Source organism: Lynx canadensis, chromosome E2 (assembly GCF_007474595.2).
Source record: "Lynx canadensis isolate LIC74 chromosome E2, mLynCan4.pri.v2, whole genome shotgun sequence".
NCBI lineage: Eukaryota > Metazoa > Chordata > Mammalia > Carnivora > Felidae > Lynx > Lynx canadensis.
Window position 1 is genome coordinate 36,459,508 of NC_044317.1, and position 22,259 is coordinate 36,481,766.

At 39.5% G+C, this 22,259-nt stretch overlaps 1 protein-coding gene across 2 annotated transcripts in view; it reads left to right on the forward strand.

Annotated features, from left to right (window-relative positions):
- The first annotated feature begins 8,750 nt into the window (after positions 1–8,750).
- NETO2 (neuropilin and tolloid like 2) overlaps positions 8,751–22,259 on the forward strand; it is a 55,956-nt gene continuing 42,447 nt past the window's right edge. Inside the window, exons 1-2 of one of the 2 annotated variants that reach the window (XM_030299452.1) lie at positions 8,751–9,009; positions 21,016–21,072. In XM_030299452.1, coding sequence (XP_030155312.1) covers positions 8,976–9,009; positions 21,016–21,072 — 91 coding nt within the window. In that variant the 5' untranslated portion in view covers positions 8,751–8,975. The remainder of the gene's footprint in view (positions 9,010–21,015; positions 21,073–22,259) is intronic. The other variant, XM_030299451.1, reaches the window with a different exon arrangement.

Genomic DNA, 22,259 nt, shown 5'->3' on the forward strand with positions numbered 1-22,259 from the left:
ATTTTCTTTGCCAAACACTTTCAAGAGTATGAATAGACAAGCTGCATATGGGAAGAAAATATTTACGAATCATATATCCGAAAATGGGCTTGTATCCAGAATGTATAGTAAACTCTCAAAAGTCAACAATAAATTAAAATATATACAATTTAAAAGTGGGCAAGACACATTACTAAAAAAGATATGCAAATGGCAACTAATCAGATGAAAAGATTTCCCACATTAGCTGTTAGGTAAAAGAATATTAAGAATCATGAAAAGATACCATTACACACCAATTATAACAGCTAAAACAAAAAATACTGACAATTCCAAGTGCTGACATGGATGAAGAACAACTGGAGCAAACTGGAATTCTCACATATTCCTGGTAGGAATATAAAAGAATAAAGCGACTCTGGAGAACACTTTGGTAGTTTCTAAAATCAAACACATTTTTATATATGCATTGAATATATAATTTATATCAGATACAAAATAGATTTTAAAACAGGTAACATTTATAAGAGCATCAAATAAAGTCAACTATACAGGAATCAATAACACAAGTTGCATCACATCTCAGTGGGGTTTATAAAACTTTCTTGAGGAAAATTAAAGAAATCTTCAATAAATGTACATCTGTACCATATTTGTGGACAGGATGACAAAGTATTGTAAAGATGTCAAATCATCTCCAACTCCACTCAATATCCCAACAGATTTTTGTTGTTGTTGTTGCTGCTAAACTTGATAAGCTGTTTATAAAATGCATATGGCAATACAAAGGGCCAAGAATAGCCAAGACTATCTCGAAAAAGAACAAGAACTTATTCTATCAGATATCAAAACTTAATATAAAGTTATAATGATTAATACAGTGTAGTATTAGCAAAGAGACCGGTGGATTCAAGACCTAAATGTGAAATGCAAGTTTATAAGCTTTTAGTATTTTTTTTTAATATTTTTTTTTCAACGTTTATTTATTTTTGGGACAGAGAGAGACAGAGCATGAACGGGGGAGGGGCAGAGAGAGAGGGAGACACAGAATCGGAAACAGGCTCCAGGCTCCGAGCCATCAGCCCAGAGCCCGACGCGGGGCTCGAACTCACGGACCGCGAGATCGTGACCTGGCTGAAGTCGGACGCTTAACCGACTGCACCACCCAGGCGCCCCTAAGCTTTTAGTATTTTTAACATACATAAATAAGTTCATGATCCTGGGGTAGGGATGGGTTTCTTATTCAAGTCACTCAGAATACTATAAAGTAAAATTTTATATGTATAGAGCATATTAAAATTAATATCTTCCATTCACCACAGACACTATTAAAAGGGGAAGAAAAGCCATAAAATTAAAGAAAATATTTCAACACATATAAGTGATTAGTATCCAAAATAAAGAAATTCTACAAAATGATTTTAAAAGCCCAGTAAAAAAATTGGGCAAAAGTTTTGAACAGGTCATTCACCAAAAAAAGAAATCCAAGTAGCCAATCAACATATAAAAAGGTGTTCAAATTAAGGGAATGCAAATTAAGCAAACAAACAAAGCATCAGAAACAGGAACAAATTGGTGGCTGCCACAGAAGAGGGAGTGAGGGGATGGGCAAAATAGGTAAAGGGGATTAAGAGGTACAAACTTCCAGTTCCACAATAACTGTTATGGGATGAAATGTACATCAGAGAGAGTAAGGTCCATAAGATTATAATAATGGTGACAGATGGTTATCTACATTTATCATGGTGAACATTTTTTAATGTATACAATGATCAAATCACTATGTTGTACATCTTAAACTAATATTGTATGTCAGCTATACTTCAATTTAAAAAAAGGAGAGGGGCAACTGAGTGGCTCCGTCAGGCGTCCGACTTTGGCTCAGGTCATGATCTCACGATTCGTGAGTTCAAGCCCCACATCCGACTCTGTGCTGACCGCTTGGAGCCTGGAGCCTGCTTCAGATTCTGTGTCTCCCTCTCTCTCTGCCCCTCCCCCGCTCACACTCTGTTCCTCTCTCTCTCTCTCTCTCTCTCTGTCTCTCTCTCTCTCTCTCTCAAAAATAAAACGTTTAAAAAAAATTTAAAAAGGATAAAAATAGTTATGTTCCATGAGAAAAAAAAAAAGGAAGGAAATGATGAAGAATAGTAATAAACTCTGGGGAAATAAGAGATTATAATCAGGCACAAGCACATGGGGAGCTTCAGGGTATAAGTGAAGCTTTATTTCTTGATCTAGGTTGTGTTTACATGGCACTTAGCTTTATAATTAACAAACATACATGTTTGTTTCAGACAGTTCTCTGAATAAGTATTATTATTTCACAATTTTTTTCCTTTTCAAATTTTTATTTACATTCTAGTTAGTTAACATACATTGCAATATTGGTTTCAGGAGTAGAATTCAGTGATTCATCACTTACATACAATACCCAGTGCTCATCACAAGTGCCCTCCTTAGTATCCATCACCCATCTAGCTCATCTCCCACCTACCTCTCTTTGTCAATCCTGTTTGTTCTTTTTTTAATGTTTATTTTGGAGAGAGAGAGGGAAAGCATGAGCAGGGGAGGGGCAGAAAGAGGGGGGACAGAGGATCTGAAGCGGGCTCCATGCTGATAGCAGTGAGCCCAACATGGGGCTCAAACTCATGAACAAACCCCCAGATCATTACCTGAGCTGAAGTAGGATGCTCAACCGACTGAGCTACCCAGGTGCCCAGTCTTTCTCTGTCTTTAAGAGACAGAGAACTGTCTTTCTCTCTCTTCTTTCGCCCACACCCCCCTTTCCCATATGTTCATCTGTTTTGTTTCTTAAATTCCACATATGAGTGAAATCATAGGGTATTCGTCTTTCTCTGACTGGCTTATTTCACTTAGCATAACACACTCTAGCTCCATCCACGTTGTTGCAAATGGCAAGATTTCATTCTTTTTAATGGCTGAGTAATATTTACTGCATATATACTATATATACTATATATATATACATATATATATATATATATATATATATATATATATATACTACATCTTCTTTATGCATTCATCAGTCAATGGACATTTAGGTTGTTTCCATAGTTTGCTATTGTTGATAATGCTGCTATAAACATCAGGGTTCATGTACCCCTTTGAATCTGTATTTTTGTATCCATTGGGTAAATATCTAATAGTGCAGTTGCTGGATTGTAGGGTAGTTCTATTTTTAACTTCTTGAGAAACCTCCATACTGTCTTCCAAGTAGCTGCACCAGTTTGCATTCCCACTACCAGTGCAAGAGTGTTCCCCTTTCTCCCCATCCTCGCCATCATCTGTTGTTTCTTGTGTTAATTTTAACCATTTTGACAGGTGTGAGTTGGTATCTCATCGTGGTTTTGATTTGTATTTTCCTGATGATGAGTAATGTTGAGCATCTTTCCATGTGTCTATTAGCCATTTGGATGTCTTCTTTGGAATAATGTCCATTCATGTCTTCTGCCCATTTCTTAACTGGATTATTTGGTTTTGGGGTGTTGAGTTTAGGTTCTTTATAAATTTTGGATACTAACCCTTTATCAGATATGTCATTTTATTTCACAACTTTTAAGATACTCTTACAAAAGTTTCCCAAAGATCCTTTTGTAGATCACATATCTATAAATATAAGTTTCATTATAAATCTTATGTATTTTATAGCATAAAAAATAGTTTTGGGATTTTTTGTTAATAAAAAAATAATTTAGATACTTCCTTACAAGAATTAAAATTGAAGAACACCAATATATAGTTGAATATATACACATTCTAATCACACTAGCATTAATAGCATAGGATATAAAGCAGCACAAATATTATTCAGTCCTTAAGCTGAACATATAGGCAAGTTCTATTATCTATCAAACATTACCAAATAACTATATAAAGAATTTTACAGTTTAATTATGGTTTCATGTTGTACAAATAATCCAGCATTCATTTCAGCTTGTTATAAACAGGTTTAAGCATAAGGTAAATAGATACTCCAAAATGGGATTTTGGCTTTTAAGAAAATGATACCATATATGTTAGCAATGTTATTCTAAGGACTATCATTAGGACCTTTTTTAGTTTTTCACAATCAAATGAAAGTAAATGGTTGATCAGAAATTCTCCTGATAAAGTTGAAATACTTTTGTACTGGTGGTAGGCAGTATTTCTTAAAAACTTCCTTGCTTTGAAATTACAAAAGTAGAAATTTGGAAACAAGTGTAGTGTAGGTGACAGTGTTACTGAAAGAACTGGTTTTGACTCCCTGGAAGCAGCTCTTCTTCAAAATTGGTAACAAAGGAATAATTTTGGTTCATGAAGGTATAAGTATATGGACTGAATTGTGCCTAATATGAGTATATGGACTGAATTGTGTCCCCCAAATCCATATGTTGAAGTTTTAACCCTCAGTGTGATACAGGTGGAGAAGGGCTTTTGAGAATGTAATTAAAGTTATATGAGCTCATAAGGGTGGGACCTTAATGCAGTCTGAGGTGTCTTTATAACTGGAAGAAACATTTACAGTGCACAGAGAAAGGGCCATATGAAGCCACAGCAAGAAGTCTGCAGTCTGCAGGCCAGGAAGAGAAGACTTACCAGAAACCAACCCTATGTGCACATTTATCTTAGACTTCCAGCCTCCAGAACTGTGAGAAAATATATTTCTATTTTTTAAGCTACCCAGTACGTGGTATTTTGTTATGGCAGCCCAAGCAGACTAATACAATGGGTTAAAATTTTTTTTAAGTTCCTCTTTTCTGTCCCTACAGTTGTATAATTACAATGAAATCTTCATCTATATGATATTGTTTTTCACTAAATTTCACCATCATTGTTGCCATATCCACACGCTATATGAAAAGCAGTGTAAGACCCCTATGCTACTTTAGTATGAAAAAATGTTTCTGTACATCACCTTGGTTATGTGTAAATTCCTGTCTTCCTGAATCATATCTCTGTATTGGTCTGCTCAGGCTTCCCTAACAAAATGCCATACACTGAGTGGCTTTAGCAGCATTTATTTTCTCCTGGTTCTGGAGGCAGAAGTCCCATTTCAAGGCTCTAGCCATTTGGGTTTCTGGTGAGAACTCTTCCTGGCTGGTAGACTGCCACCTTGTCACTTTGTCCTCCCAGGTCATTTCCTCTGTGTTGGAGTGTAAAGGAGAAGGGATCACTCCCTGGTGTCTCTTCTTTAAGGATACTAATCTGATCAGATAGAGCCCCCTCCTCATTTAACCTTAGAGGTCCCGGGGCGCCTGGGTGGCGCAGTCGGTTAAGCGTCCGACTTCAGCCAGGTCACGATCTCGCGGTCCGTGAGTTCGAGCCCCGCGTCAGGCTCTGGGCTGATGGCTCGGAGCCTGGAGCCTGTTTCCGATTCTGTGTCTCCCTCTCTCTCTGCCCCTCCCCCGTTCATGCTCTGTCTCTCTCTGTCCCAAAAATAAATAAACGTTGAAAAAAAAAAAAAAAAAAAATTTATAAAAAAAAAAAAAAAAAAAAAACCTTAGAGGTCCCATCTCCAAATATAGTCATACTGGGGAGTAGGACTTCAACATATGAATTCTAAGGGAAGCAAACATTCAGTCCATAAAAATCTCTAAACAGAACCACCAACCTTCCTAGGCTATCATTTAATAAGATGTTAGAGCTCCCAAACTCTAGTGAAAAAGAGAGACAACAAAAAGCTGTTCAGGGCGTGCCTGGGTGGCTCAATCAGTTAAGGGTCCAAATTTGGTTCAGGTCATGATCTCACCATTCATGAATTCAAGCCCCGCATCAGGCTCTGTGCTGACAGCAGGGCCTGGAGCCTGCTGCAGATTCTGTGTGTCCCCGCCCCTGCTCTCTCTCTCTCTCTCTCTCTCTCTCTCTCTTTAAAAAAAAAAAAAAAAAAAAAAAAAAAAAAAAAAAAAAAAAAGCTGTTCAGTATACACTGAGATAAAATGATGTATTTTTTATGACTCATTTTCATAGTAAGTCAGTGCTACATACTATTCAAGTGCAACAGGGAACCTGGTCGGAGAAAAGCCAACTTAAACCATAGGAATGAGTGGTGCCTGGGTGGCTCAGGTGGTTAAACATCTGACTTCGGCTCAGGTCACGATCTCACGGGTTTGTGAGTTCCATGCACTGGCAGCGTGGAGCCTGCTTTGGATCCTTTGTCTCCCTTCCTCTCTGCCCCTCCCCTGCTCACACACTCTCTCTCTCAAAAACAAGTAAACATTTTTTTAAAAAATAATATATAAACTAGGAATGATTCTGTGAGGAGTTGGGAGAAGTTATATCTACGCCTTGGAAGATCGGGCAGGATGCAATGAAGGCAGAGTCCCCAGTCACCTGGGAATTGGCAGGTAACCTAGAAACAGACTTGAGTGCTACTGGGTGGTCTTCTGAGAGAAACTAATTCAAATACAGAAGTCTCCAACTGAGACATATGCAAAGTGCTTTCCTTTTGATTAACATATGGCCACACAGTAGTCCCAACTATGATTGTGCTTTATCACATTCCTTGAAAAATGTATTACAGACAATTATACTAGTACAGCCAAAAGATAGGTGTCTTAAAGGGAGCCAAAAATGAACATCCCCAACCTATAGCCAATATCCTAGAGGAAAAAACTTTTTTAGGTTTCATCAAAATGATACTACCAGTAAGAGCTACTAGGCCAAATGTGAGTACTGTGTATACACTTTTTAAATCACTACAGTTGCTCTAATACCCTCCCCGCTTTCACTATATCCTCAGTGAACTGCCAGATTAATCTTTCCAGAACTATATTACTCCACTATTAAAAACTATGCCTCTGGCCCCTGAATCAAGCACAAACCCCTCTGCCTAGCATTCAAGCAAGAATTTCATATTCTATCTTTACTACCAGACACAGCACTTGCCCCAAATGCAATGCTAACACTTGCTCCTTGCCTGACTTGAAAGCTCTTCTGCCTTCTCTCCTCTCCACTTGCCATCCACACACAGCCTTTCCATTCTTTGTGTGTCATCTCCTTCATGAAGTATTCTCTGATGACATCACACACACTGATTCTTCCTTCAGTCAACAACTATGCATTAAGAAACCTACTCTGTTCCAGAAGTTGAGAGGACTCCTTCCTCCTAATTCTTTTTGTCCACATTTGTCTGTGACTTAAATTTAATACTTACTACTGTCCTAGTCTTCCAATATGTCACTTTATACTTGTGGGAAAGGATCTTGAATGTTTTATTTACTAGTTGGTTCACAAGTGATTTGTGATTTGTAGGTGATTTATCTTGGGAACCCAAACATACACATCTTTTATACTTCCCATAGCACATGGCAAAAGACCAAATATCTTGCTATTAATTTCTGTTAAATATGTTTTTACTTGCAAACCTTGTGAATACTTACTTTTGTGCCTTTCTTGGAGGGACAGAAGGAAAAAGAGCTTGGCATCCTGGAAGAGTTTTTTTTTGGTTGCCTAACATTGTCCTTAACTATAATTTGTTAGACAAGTATTTGTGGAGTTCCTACTGGAGGTCACATACAGGCACAAATACTCTATTATGGTAAGTAGAGTCTTAATCACAGCCTTAAGTCCCCAGCACCTATGATTGTTTTCTGCATAGGTAACTCAGTAAGCATGTGTTGAGCGTCTCTATGAATGTAGCCTCCTGCCTTCAAGCAGTTCATATTTTAGTGGTGTAGGGGTAAATGGGAAATAGGTGATGAACAAAAAAACAAGTAGAAGAGCTAGGTAATTTCAGAGCGTAACAATTACTATGGAGAAAATAAAACAAGATATATTAATACAGTTTGCTAATTTGGATTTTTTTAGCAGCAGAGTAGAGCAACCCCATCAACATGGCTTAGTGGACAATACCTCAGCTTTTCCAGGTTCACAACCCTGTCTTTCTCCCTTGCTGTGTGGCTCTGGACAAATTACTTAACCTTTCTGGCCTCGTTATTCCCACTCTCTAACAGTACCTACCGCATGAGTTGGGTGTAAGGATTAAAAAGAGTTGATATGCATAGTGTTAGGCATTCTGCCTGGCAACCTGGGAAGTGCTCAGGAAATGTTAATAATCCCCAAGGCCGTCAGGTTAACTTACCTGACGCTAAGGGAAGGTGAGAGCCTCAAGCGCCCCCTGCCCCCGAGCCCCGCCCAGATCCACGCCCCCTGCCCAAAGCAGATAGTCCAGCAGGGGCAAACTGGGGCAGAGTTTTGACCTTGAGCTGAGTCCTAAGAGGCCGAGGGGTCGGCTCCCCTTTCTATCTGAGAGGGCGCGCGGAGATAGCCAGGTGGGGAAGGGCTGCGGGGCTCCCCGTTCCCTCCCTGGGGCCAGAGGCCTCGAGGGCTCGGACCTGCTTACCCCGGACGCCCTGCGGCGGCGGGGAATGGGCCGGGCTCTCGCTCAGCGCCGGCCTCTCTGGATCAGCGGTTCGCAGCCGAAGGGGTCGAGACGGCGGCGCCCCGCACCCCCTCGCCCCGCCCCCAGCTCAACGGTCGCCGGCGCGCAGCCCTCCCAGGGCGCGAGGCCGCGGGCGGGCCCGCCAGGCGATTGGCCGGGAGGGTGCGAGGGGCACGCGGGCGGAGGCGGGGGGCGGGCACATGCGCGCAGGCGGCGCGGCCGGCACGCGGCGCTCGCGCTCCCCGCTTAAATGAGCCTGGGCTCCCCGCGCCCGCCACTTCGGAGGGGTCCGCGCCGCGGCCGCAGGCGGGGCGGCCAGCGTCGGTGCCGTCCCTCTCGCCAGCGCGCCTCGCCTCCGGGGCGGTCAATGGGACGGAGCGTCACGGAGCAGAAGGTGCCGCCCGTCGGGGGGCTCGGGCAGCGCGTGAGCCCGCCGGGGTGCTCGAGCATGGCGGGCCGCAGGACCTGAGCCGTGCCCCGCGGGGAGGTATCCTGGTGGCCGGCAATGGGGACCGAGCGGGACTGCCGCCGCACCGGGCCGTGAGGGCCGCCGCCGCCGCCTCCTCCTAGCCGCCGCCTCGGCCCCTCGCGAAGCGCCGGGCCGCTCGGGAATATGGCCCTGGAGCAGCTCTGCGCGGTCCTCAAAGGTAAGCGCCCGGGGCCGCGGACGGCGCCCCCTGCGGGCCGAGACCGGCGTCTTCGCGTCCCTCCCTGGAGCCCGGCGCCCGACGCGCCTCTTTGTCTGGTCCGCGCGGACCGCCAAGCCCTCGCGCCCGCCTGGGATCGATTTGCTCTCCGAGCGCCTCTCCCCTACGCTCTGTGTGTCTGACAGGCTCCGGGGGCACTGGTAGGAACAAACGGGAGATCAGGAAGCGGCGGCCCGGCGGGGCCCTCCGAGCTGTGTCCTCGCGCCTCTTTCTTAAAATTCCTCGCATCGCTTTGCAAAGTTGTGGGGTTCGTGTAAGTGGGGCGAAGACTGGTCTGTTTTCAGCATTTAATGACAGAAAGTCGTTCCACACAAACAATAAAAGCCCCAGCCGAGGAGTCGCGGAGCGGCTCTCCAAAAGCCCCACGATGGCGGGTGGCGGAACGGCCTGCGGGCCGGGCCGGGTCCCACCTGCTGCGGCCGTGGAGGCTGCGGCACCACTGCGGGCGCCGCGACCCGAGTCTGCCCGGCCCGGAGCTCTCTGCTCGTGGCCGCGCCCCGGCGCTTCCCAGGACCTCGGAATACCGTGCTGCTATCGTGTAGTTCTTTCTGATTTGTTGTGCCGGGAATTAAAACAGTGGACTTGCCAAGTGCACAAAGCTCTCAAACGTGCTGTAGCTGCTTTGCATTTTCCTGAAGGTGTTATTTTAGATTAAAATTTATATACATAGGTAATTAAGATTGTGATACAAAGTTGCTTCCGAAACTCGGACTGAATAAGTCCTTTTTTCAGTCGTCAGAGGAAAACACCACCACACAAAAAAAAAGGGCTTCCCTTTTTCCCTACCGATTTAAATTAAAAACTGAATAGCTGTAACGTTCGTAATGTTATGAAATATTCTCTTTTTCATACTGGGTAAGGAGTTAAGGTATTGTATTAGCAGTGTCATATATAGCTTATTGTATGCTGATTTTTGTACAGTGACAGATGTTGGGTGTTTTTTCCCATTCCATATTAATACTTTTCTCAAATTTGTTTATTAGAAAATTCAGTCTAATTTTGCTTTAAATTTTAATTGGACAAATTACCTGCTCTCCAGACATACCTAAATTCATAATTGAGATTTGAGCAGTTTAATTTAAAATGCTTAACTAGCCAACTGTATGCTTACAGATACAGTTTGTACTAAGGTAACCTAGGACTTTCTACCTTGTGAATATTTCATGTCACCCCATAAATTCTTAGTGATTCCTTTATTATGTTACAATTTAAAACTCTGAGGTTAATTTCATGTAGTTTTCCTATCTGTAAATCCTAATTTACATAGCCATTCCTTGGAAATTAAGATTCTCTTTTACTCTTTCAAAATAAATCACATATGCACAGTAAGATTTCTGATAGTCCTCATGATCCAAATTTGCTTCATTGTTCTGATTGCTTTAAAGTTATCAACATCATGACAGTCCATCTGGGTAGCCTCCTTGGGGAGAAATCAGTTAGCGCTGTTATACAGCTCTTCCTGCTGAACTTGAGGGAACTGAGCTGGATAGGAGAGAATCTCTGGTCCTCCTGAATGGTGAAGGGATTCGCAGCTTTTCTGCCTATGCCTTTGTCGTTGGTACACAGTGCCCTCTCTGGCCACTGTGATGAAGCATTTAGTTGTTGCACCTTTGAGGAAAGGATTCTGTGGTGATGACAGAGCTAACAGTGAAAACAATGTAGTATCTGGCTTTTCTTTTTTAAAGTACACTAAAACCTACACTAGTTTTACATGCTGAAGTATTTTTAAAATTCAAATTAAGTTGTTGTAGGCTTACTAGAGATGAAACAAGCTATTTTTAAGTCTGCTAAAGTGTATGTGTGTGTGCACGCGCTCTTGTAAATATGGGAAATTGGTCTGGAAAGATTAAAGAAATTAACAAAAGTTGATTCTGAGAAAGGAATCTGGGAGACAGAGACCAAAGTGAGGGGAACACTTCTATTTCACTGTATGCCCATTTGTACCACTTGATTTTTTTTTTAAACCAAGTAAGTGTGTTACCTACACAAAAATTGGCATTTTTAATTAAAAAAATTATCAGGGGCGCCTGGGTGGCTCAGTCGGTTAAGTGTCCGACTTCGACTCAGGTCATGATCTCACAGCTTGTGAGTTCGAGCCCCGTGTTGGGCTCTGTGCTGACAGTTCAGAGCCTGGAGCCTCTTCAGATTCTGTGTCTTTCTCTCTCTGCCCCTCCTCCACTCACACTCTGTGTCTCTCTGTCTCTCAAAAATAAATAAACGTTAAAAAAATTTTTTTAATTATCTTTTGGAAAAATATTGGAATCCTGCCATTCACTGTGTGCATGAAGGCATAAAAAGCAGCCTTTAAGTGTTCTGTAAGGTGAATTGTTTCAATGCTGAAGAGGTTCTTATCAGAGGCAGTTCTTTAGTATTTGCATAATTACAGATACTACCTACCTAAAGCCTTGTTTGGAATATTATGGTCAATTTCTACTAAAACAAATCATCCATAATGAGTGTGTGAGATTTTAAATGGAAGGTAATTTTCTTTAAGATGCCATTGATTCTTTTTGTTTTACTCTCAGCAGTGAGAACAAAAGGATAACTTGTACTAGGCTTTTTAAATCTTTCACATGTTATTACTGAATAGTTCACTTTTAACTGTTTGCGATCACTCCAGGTCTTATAAAATTTAACTTTCTGCCAAAGTTAAGTAAACATCATAGTCACATGAAAATACTGCATTAGTATTATAAACCCATTTTTTACTGTTTTATTCACTCTGCACACTTCTGGAGAAACCTATTAGACTCCGTTATATTTAAATCTGTATAAACTGAGGTTAAATTTATTGTGTAATAGCATAAATATCCCTCTATGCTATATTTTTAAAATCATAAATATCCCTCAACACTGTATTTTTAAAATCTTAGACTGGCAAAAATTAACTCCTGTCTTTCATTCTTACACCTCATCCAAAAATGTAAACCATACCAAAATAAGTACAGTACTGGAAACCTGTCCCTTTAATAGTGAAGTCTTTAAGCACAGTCTTGTTAAAAATTAGCTTTTCAGCTTTTCCCCCCAGGAGTTGAAGAAAATGTTTTAATGCTGAAAACTGAAAAGTATGAGTAAACACTGGTTTTATTGTAGTAAATCCTCAAACTAGAATCCAGTGTATTTGTGTTTTGAAACCATGATCACCTGTTAGAGAAAACATGCAGCCCTGTAATACAGACACACGTGCATTATAAAACAAATTCAAACCAAAACCACCTTCGGTCCTTTTTGGAATAAGATAGAAAAAGATAAACTGTAAGTAAAATTCATATCTAAAGTTTTAAAACAATCCCAAGTTCTCCTCTTGGTTATTACCTATTCAGAGTCTCCTGCAGTTTTTTTTTCCAGTCTCATTTTTGAATTATGCTCCTGCACAGTAATTGTTGACATTTAAAAAAATGTATCCCTGAATCACTTTGAGATCCCAGTTATTATGGTCTTCAAGTTGGAAAGGGGAACCAAAGATGTTATCCAGCCCACTGGTTTCCAAACTTAGGTTAACAGGAGAGCTACCTCAAAGGAACCCTTATGAGGAGGTACTTAAAAACTAAACAAAGACAATAGATAAGAGCAAGGTTGCTCTAATTGGTGAGGGACCTCACCCTCTCAAAGGCTCATCAGAGTGGCCCCCCAAAACTGATACTTTTTAATGTGTTTGTTATATTACTCACAAAATTGCAGTTTACTAATCTGAAAGTTCAGTTCTTCCTAGGCAAAATGATATTAAAACATGTTGGTTTAAATATGCCTAGAGTAGCATGTTGGAAATTACAGCACTAGTGTGTGAGAAGACTCACTCTTTAAAATGTGATCTGGTCACGTTAAAATTTGATGGTAGTTGCTGTGGATGTCTAAAGAAGGCTCCTGTAAAATGAGAAGATACAAAACTGCTGTCTGCAGAGCATTTGGCCAGCAAGGAGGTTGTCACATTCTGCAGGAAAGAAAGTACTGCTACAGTTAATCTTTGTTAAAGTGGTTGGCAGTGGGATTAGCATATGTAGCCTGGAGTGATCCCAGAGTTTGCCAAGACCCATCTTCTTTGTGTCTTTTTTTTTTTTGAAAAAATGTTTTAATGTTTACTAATTTTTGAGAGTGAGAGCGAGACACAGAATCCGAAGCAAGCTCCAGGCTCTGAGCTGTCAGCATGGAGTCCGATGTGGGGCTCGAACTCAGGAACTGTGAGGTTATGACCTGAGCCAAAGTCAGACACTTAACCAATTGAGCCACCCAGGCACCCAAATCCGTCTTCTTCCTTAACTAATAATAATAAGTAAAATTGAGTTTGATTACATTTGGGTACTCCATCCTGTGGAACACAGTTTATTGAAAACAAGTTACTGCTACCTCAAGTAGCATTTGGACTCTCATCAAACTCCATTCTGCTCTCATTATAGAGCAGTAAAGAGTTAGGTGGTTTTTACATCATGGCATCTCATGATAGATTCTACAAACCTTAAGTGCTTAAAACAAGAAGGCTTATTGGAAAGAGGCACACTCAATTACTAACAAGTAAATTGAGCCAGCTTGAGGAAAGTAAGAGTAGTGACTAGATATCTGAAAAGAAAAAAAAAAATCAATTCTTTTCCTGTCCCTGACGTATGCTCAAATAAAAGATTGTGGGTCATCTGTGTGATTACTGTTAACCAAGATGTGTGCTGCTTAATTTGTTAATGCAGGGCTCTCTGTACTATGTTGTAGTCAACAGAAAAGACATAATCAGGATCATGCTTAGTCATTTCATGTATTCATCTAATTTTTATTGAATGCTATTGTGGGCCAGACAGTCTTCTAGTCACTAGAGAGGCATCAGTGAATCAGAAAATGCTCCTCTTTCTAGTAAGAAGAGACAAATAATAAGCAAGAAAATACCAAGTCATATAAATAGTAATTAAAATATTTATATAATAAAGTAGGATGAAGAAGAAAATGTAGAGTTTCTTTAGAAGTCAGTCACAAAACCTGAATGACCAGAAGAACCCAGCCATGCAGAGAGATTCTAGGCAAAAGGAATAAACTAGTCCCTAAAGCAAGAATTAGCTTGGTGTATAGAAGTAATGAGAAGAAGGCCTGTGTAGCCATTGGTAGCAATCGGGAGGTCAGATGCTAGATCATGTAGGACCTCTGAAGTCAGAGTAAAGAGTATTGGATTTATTCTAAATGTAATGGGACTGTATTGGAAGATTTTATGAAAGGCTGTGATATGATCTGGTTTATGTTTTGAAAGGATCACTGGCTGCTGAGTACAGAATAGATTATAGGGAACTGTGGCAGGAATAACCAGTTGTCTCCCAATATCCATTTTATAACTCAGTAATTCTCTGAATTTTAATTAAGCCTGTGAACACCCAACAGAAAGACTAGATTTTCCAGCTTTCCATAGGGTTAGGTGTGGTCATGTGACTAAGTTTGGCCAATTACATGTGTGTGCAACTTTGGGAAAGTGGTGGTGTTTTTGTTCAGTTAAAAATTTTATTTTTGAAATCACTGTAGATTCTGGGCAAATGTCTTTTAAAGGGAGGAGGAATGTCCTGTGTCATTTCTTCATTTTTGCTGACACAGGAGTGAGTAGCTATAATGAAGATATACTGACTGGCACTCTGGCGTACATATTGGACCATAAGATGAACTTGGAATTAAAATCAGCTACACCTGGGGCACCTGGGTGGCTCAGTCGGTTGAGCATCCGACTTGGGCTCAGGTCATGATCTCGCAGTTCGTGAGTTTGAGCCCCTTGTTGGGCTCAGAGCCTGGAGCCTGCTTCAGATTCTGTGTTCCCCCCCTCCCTCCCCGCCCCACCCCTGCTTGTGCTCTGTCTTTCTCTTTCGAAAATGAATAAACATTTTAAAAATTAAAAAAAAAAATTTTTTTAATCATCTACAACTGAATAAGATAGAAGATCCCTAGTAATGATATAACCTTCACTGTAGCCCTTGACTACCTACCTCCACAATTTGTATACTTGGCAGAAATATATTCTGTGTTGTGTAAACTGTGCAAAATCAGTAAAAGAAAACCAGGCAGAGATTGAGAACTGTTAAATAGTCACAGAAGTGAAAAATCTGAATGCTATCAGATAAAATTAATTTTGAAAGTGCATGTCTTGGGGCGCCTGGGTGGCGTAGTCTGTTAAGCGTCTGACTTCAGCCAGGTCACGATCTCACGGTCCGTGAGTTCGAGCCCCGCGTTGGGCTCTGGGCTGATGGCTCAGAGCCTGGAGCCTGTTTCCGATTCTGTGTCTCCCTCTCTTTCTGCCCCTCCCCTGTTCATGCTCTGTCTCTCTCTGTCCCAAAAATAAATAAACGTTGAAAAATTAAAAAAAAAAAAAAAGAAAGTGCATGTCTTAAACAGTGCAAAGGTACTCTAGTGGAAGCAAAGGGTGATCCATGGCAAGTGCAGATGCCCAGAAATAAGAAGTATTTATAGGAACATTATAAGAATAGGTAGCAGAGCGTTCAGCAACATTTCCAAAACCAACTCATCAACTCCTTTTTGCTAGTCCCCTACCCTGCCACATCCATTTTGGCCCAAACTTGCCCCTGCCATCACCAATGGAGAAAATGGGCAGCCTCTTTCCATTTCTTACAGTCTACCATCATTCTCTTATTGTAGTAGTTGGTTTGCAAAGTATGTTCCCAGGGCCAGAAGCTTTTAGCATCAATGGGGGACTTCCTTGTTAAAATGCAATTTCTCAAGCCCCAACCAGACCTACTGGGTCAAAATCTCTGGAGGCACCCACCCCCGCCACCCCACTCCAAAATCTGTGTTTTAATAAGTTCTCTGGGTGATTATCTTTTACATTGCACGCTACTGTCCCGATGATTGATTCAGTTCTCACACCTGGAAGTAGACTTGCTGGGTGGGATTTGTGCATTTTTAAACTGGTATATATTACCAGATTAACCTCCAAAAAGGTATGCCAGTTTACAGTCCAGTGACAGTGTATGTCAATTTTCTATATCCTGACCAACAATAGAATCTGCCTTTTTTTTATATTAGGCTAAATTTTTGCATTTTTAAAAAATTTATTTGAGAAGCATGCATGCAAGCTGGGGAGAGGGACAGGAGGAGAGAGAGAGACTGAGACAGAGAGAATCTTAGGCAGGCTGTACTCCATGGGCTCAACCCCATGACCCTAGGATCATGACCTGAGCCCAAATCAAGAATCAGACAGTCAACTGACTGAGCCACCCAGGTGTCCTTCATTGTTTTTGGTTTTGGCACATTTTTCTTATGGCATAATCTTTTTTTCTCAGTTATTTGTAATTTTTGTTTGTCTTTAGTAAATGAAGGTGTTCTCCACCCAAAAATATACATAGATAATTCAACTTTTTGTTTTTTCAATATGGTGTTTATTTTTCTATTTAGCTTGAAGGAACAGACCTACTTTTTTTTTAATAATTAACAAGTTATCCCAGAATCATTTCACCAAGAGTTTCAAATACCATACATATAATAAATTGTGGTGTGTGTGTGTATGTATATATACATTTATTTATTTATTTATTTATTTATTTATTTAATTTCATTTCTTCAGCTTTTTCTTCCATCTTCGTATCTTTAAGCTTGAGAATAAGGACCAGGGCTGCTTGCTTCATTGCTGTAGCCTCAAGGACTGACCACTGCCTGTAATACAGTGGGGGCTGGTTATGTTTGTTGACAGATCATCTGTTTCTTCCTATACCATTACTACATTTTGAATTACTATAGCTTTGTAATAAGTATATATTATTTTTATGTATTTTATGTCTTTTATTTTTTAATTTTTCTTGGTCCGTATGAAAAAGCTTTTAAGATGAGTTATCAGCAACATTTTAAGTCCTCCAGAAAACTAAGATTTTGATTAAAACATTAAATATGTAACTTATTGGGAAGAATTGTTACCGTCGCATTGTTTTATTATCCAAAACCTATCATCACTCCATTGTATTAAATTTGTTTACTTGTTTGTTTGTTTTAGTCTTACTTTCTTCTTTTAATAGGTGTAATAATTTCCTAGTAATTCTCTTGGGACTTCTAGGTTTTAAGTAACATTATCTATAAATAATAATTTTGTCTCCTTTCCAGTATTGCATTGGCCAGAGTTTCCACTGTTAAGTAACAGTGGAAAGAATAAACTTGATCTTGATTTTTATAGTTCAGGGTAAGGCCTTTAAACTGAAAGCCCTGGGGAGAAGACTCTGCATAGAGCTAATAGGACAGTGTTTCAAGGTAAAAGGAGTAGCATTGAGGACTGGTATTTAACACCTTGAATAGCATCTGTCTTTATCATTTAAGTCTTCATTTTTAAGTCAGGTCTGTACACACATTACTAGGCCTCGCCTAAACTCCAGAACTAGAGGTATGGGCATAAATAATGAGCATTCCCTCTTAAGCATCAAATCACAAACCCTTCTTTATGTAATTAAACTGTATGGTTAAGGAGTTTAGAATTTTTATTTTGGCATGGATTTCTACCTTAATGAATTAGTGCCTTCTTGGGTACATTATCTTTTAATTTGAAGTGTGTGGTATTTCTGGATTTGAGAAATTATTGATCCTTTTGGTAAGAGGAAGAAGGGAACAGTGGCACATAGTTGGGGCTAAAGACAGAACAAAGCAGCATGGCACTGCTTCTTATAGTTAAATAATTCCAGTGTTTGGCATTAATGGAGTTTGTTTTAATATCCCAGCCTTGTTATAATAAGCAATTTGCAAAGATCCTATTATACAACTGGGAGGAAACTATGTTTATTATGATATGGAATTTAGAATGATTAGTAGTCACAACTGTGTCACTAAATATTTCTATCCCTGATTGTTATGCAGATTCACCGTATTCTTTATATATCATTTCTATATTCAGTAGCATAGCTCATTTGGTTTATTGAGTTGTGAATATTTTTTTTTTAAAGATTTTGGGGAAAAAAAATTGTGAGCCACCCTCTGAATAGAGTAGAAAAGAATAATAGGTTTATTTGGGCTTATAATTTTATTTTTAAAATGATCTGCCTTAGTTGCACACTCTGTAAAATTCTTAAGTCCATATTTTATGTAGCCAAATTATTGATCATTATGTAATAATGAACTAGCATAGTTCATCCCTTTGCCATAGCTTTACTCTTGCTCTCCTGGATTCAGTTTGTTGATTCCTTACTTGCCCTTTCTGCCTGGCTTTGTGTTACTTATATACCATGAATTATAAATGTGAGGACTAGTAAATTGTTATGTCTGTGATTCAGGAGGAAAGGTATACTGAGCACAAAATTTTGATCAGTTGTGTATCATCTGAATGATAGCCTTGGGAAGTAGTATCCTCTAACAAGATACAAATTGATACAAATGGATGTGTTATTTGCTGAATTGTCAGATACCTAATATTACCCTAGGTTTTTCTTTTTGATTACACATATTCCGTTTTTAAAAAAACACGTTTCAATTCTCTGTTCTTCAAACTCTGATCCAGTGAAGAGTTTGAAGGGAGGATTGATTGTCCTACATAACAGGAGGTCTTCAACACTACTAGCCACCAAAGAAAACGAAGAGGAAATTAAAGGTGCTGACAAGACAGAGGAGACAAAGGTCAGCAAGGATACAGGAAACTAAAGATGAAGATGCCAAGCAATTAGATTTTAAGATGTAAACAACTGAATGGCAAGAATTATCTTTTTACTTTGGTGACTTGGGAAGTAGATACTCAATACATGCTATTGCGTGACTGTCTACCAGTCACTTAACTAGCAACCTATTCAATGCCCCCATCTCTCTCCCTGCTTTCATCCTGTAAGTCACCAATTACAATTACCTCGACATCTGAATCATGTTATAAATTCTTTCCTCCTTTCCATTTCCACTACCACTGCTCCGCTTAGAGATCTCATCATCTTTGCTTCCATTTTGAATATCCTTCTCCCTTCTCTTTTTAAAAATTTTTTTTAATGTTTATTATTTTTGAGAGAGATAGAGACAGAGACCAAGCAGGAAAGGGGCACAGAGAGAGGGAGGCACAGAATCGGAAGCAGGCTCTAGGCTCTGAGCTGTCAGCACAGAGCCCGATGCGGGGCTCCAACTCACAGACCGTGAGATCATGACCTGAGCTGTAGTCGGCCACCCAACCGACTGAGCCACCCAGGCACCCCCTTCTCCCCTCTCTTTAAAAGTTTACCCTTCACACAACCATCAGGATCATTGGTCAAAAACACAGATATGATAATGTCACACTCTACTTTAAAAACTCACAATGACTTCTCATTATAGTCAAAAGTCCAAACTCTTCGGCATGCTTGTCAAGACTTTTTAACATCAGACTTCATTCTGTTTGTCACCTGATACACGACTGGTCCTCCACATGCTCATCCTGCTGTATAGAACTCAGAGTTTGCTGACCTGCCATAAGCAAGTGCTCACTCGTGGTTTTGTCTAAGCTGTTTCTTTCTCTGTATCCTGGGTTGAGGTACTGTAAGGTACAAATAGAATATACCATCTGTTTCTGAAATTTTCCTCATTTTATTCTTCACCCTCAGCAGAATGAATGGTTCCCATCCCTGCTTCCATTATGCTTTCTGTATAAATCCTGTTAAACTTCTTTTCACCTTGTATTGTAAACTGTCATTGACAATAGACTAACTCAAGGATGGTAGTTTCCTGTCTATCATTTATGTAACAGAGTGCCTAGCATGTAACCAGTGCTACACCAGTGCTATCATCTCATTTAATCTTCACAACAGCCTTTTGAGGTTAGTGCTATTAGTACAACATCCCCATTTTACAAATAAGTAAACTGAGTTAAAAAGGCCTCACAGAAAAAAAAAAAAAAAAAAAAAGGCCTCACAGCTGGTACACAGCAAAACTTGAACTTCAGCCTGTATCCACCGAACTCGTAATGTCCATACTCTTAAATATTTTGCCGTATTTCTCCCCCAACATCTGTGCATCCTCAGTGCCTGCTATCCTTGACAGTAGGTACTCTGTAAGTGCTTATTGACTGAATGAATAATAAAAATTCCAGTTCACAAGATTTTGAGGCAAGTGAACTTTACATTGAAAGGGACAGAGAAAGCTATCCATGCACCATTCATAAAAATAAAATGTTTAAAAGAATCATCAAAATACATACATACACAAAACAATTCAACGTGACTGGGTCTCAGAAATGTTCAACTCGGGGGGAAAGCTTCATTTTTTTTTTTTTTTTTTTTTTTTTCTTTTTTTTTTTTTTAACGTTTATTTATTTTTGAGACAGAGAGAGACAGAGCATGAACGGGGGAGGGTCAGAGAGAGGGAGACACAGAATCCGAAACAGGCTCCAGGCTCTGAGCTGTCAGCACAGAGCCCGACGTGGGGCTCAAACTCACGGACCGCGAGATCATGACCTGAGCCGAAGTCGGCCTAAAGCTTCATTTTCTAAATATGCTGGCTTTTGTAACACAGGACACAGCATAGTTATATGCAGCTATAAAACATCTTGAATTGATTTCTGGGAGACTGCTGCCCCCTTACTTCCATCTTAATTATAAGTGCTCTCACAATCACTAATTGAACTTTGGTATAATACATTGCAGAGCCAGCCATAGAATGCATGTAAACCCTTTGAGATGGAGTACAACAAATGTATACAATATAGTCTATATTTACTTTACAGTACTTATATAGTAAATATAAATTAGGGCAAACAAAGTTTGTTGCAAAAAAACTGTGTTTTTAATCTATCACAAATTGAAAAATGCTGTAAATGCCATACACTATTAGTGTTTGTGTAAATGAGTACAGTATCAACCGTGTTTTTTCTTGGGTTAACTGTGAAATAGTAAATCAGAACACAACATTTAGACCTTAAAAATCTTGAGAATGAATGTTAGCAAGAAAGAGAGGGCTTGATTAATCTTTTTTTTATCATCTGATTTTCCTTAAAAATTTAGTAAGATAATATGGATTCACTTTTTTAACTTTTCTTTTCTGTCATTTCTCTAGTGTTGTTAATAACAATACTTGTAGTCGAAGGGATTGCTGTGGCCCAAAAGACCCAAGGTAAAGTACTTACAGTGATAACTTACCACTTATCCAGGACAGTGGGATGGCTTATAGGAAGGGATTGCAACTTTTGAATACTATTTCCATAGTCCCTCTGGGGTGTTACAATGACCTAAGGCTTTCTGTCAACCTATCAGCCTCAATTTAACTGGGTTCAGCTGCAGTTAACTAAATTGTCAACATAAAGTCTTGCCCTGATTGATAAATTTTTTAAATTGGCATTACTAGTGGTTCCTACCACACTATGGATTATATCCAGAAATTAAATGAGATTTGTGCTTATCACTCAGCAAAAATAAAAATCCCTTTTTTCAGGGTAAACAAGTGAAATATTTCCATCAGTATCTTATTCAAAGCCCTGTAACCTGTTCTGATTGTCCTTGTTTATGAAAGAAGATAAGCTAGTGTGATTTCTGAACCAGTTTTTCATGCCAGGGTTTAATACACTTTCTGATTTACTTTTTATTTTCCTCTAAGTTATACATACATGTGACAAAAATCAAAGCATTCAAAAGTTAAGGATGAAAAGGCAGTCCTCCATCCTATGCTACTCTACTTCCTTCTCCATGGAGATAACCAGTATTTTAGCTGAATCTTTTGGAATTTTGCTGCATATTACTAAATAATATGTTATGCTGTTAATTCTTAATTATTTCAGTCTTAGGTATTAGATAATGATTTTCTACCACAGAAGATGAGAATTTAGCTCTTTCATGCATTTTCTACCCCCTAGTATATACAAATGTTCTATTACTTTCCTTCCATACCACCTGTCTCAGTGTAATTGTGTTGTAATTCTGGTCACCTCTGTATTCAGAATTTACATTAAGTCACTCATGAAACTTTATCCATATGAAAATTTTGTCTTTTAATTTAGGAAATTTTTATTTCCTTTTTTCCTTGTTTAAATTTTTTTTAAGATTTTGTTTTTTTAAGTAATCTTTATACCCCCCATGAGACTCAAACTCCCAACCCCAGGATCAAGAATCACATGCTGTACTGCCTGAGCCAGTTTGGTGCCCTTTAATTTCTTAAATTATCTTTCTCTATTTTTTTCTATTCTATCTTTAAGAAACTTCTATTTAGTTATGGGGTATTTTTGTTATTATTTTCTATTTTCCACCTGTCTTTCTACTCTGTTTTCTTCTCAGTAGTCTCTATTGAGACTTCTTCAACTTCATCCT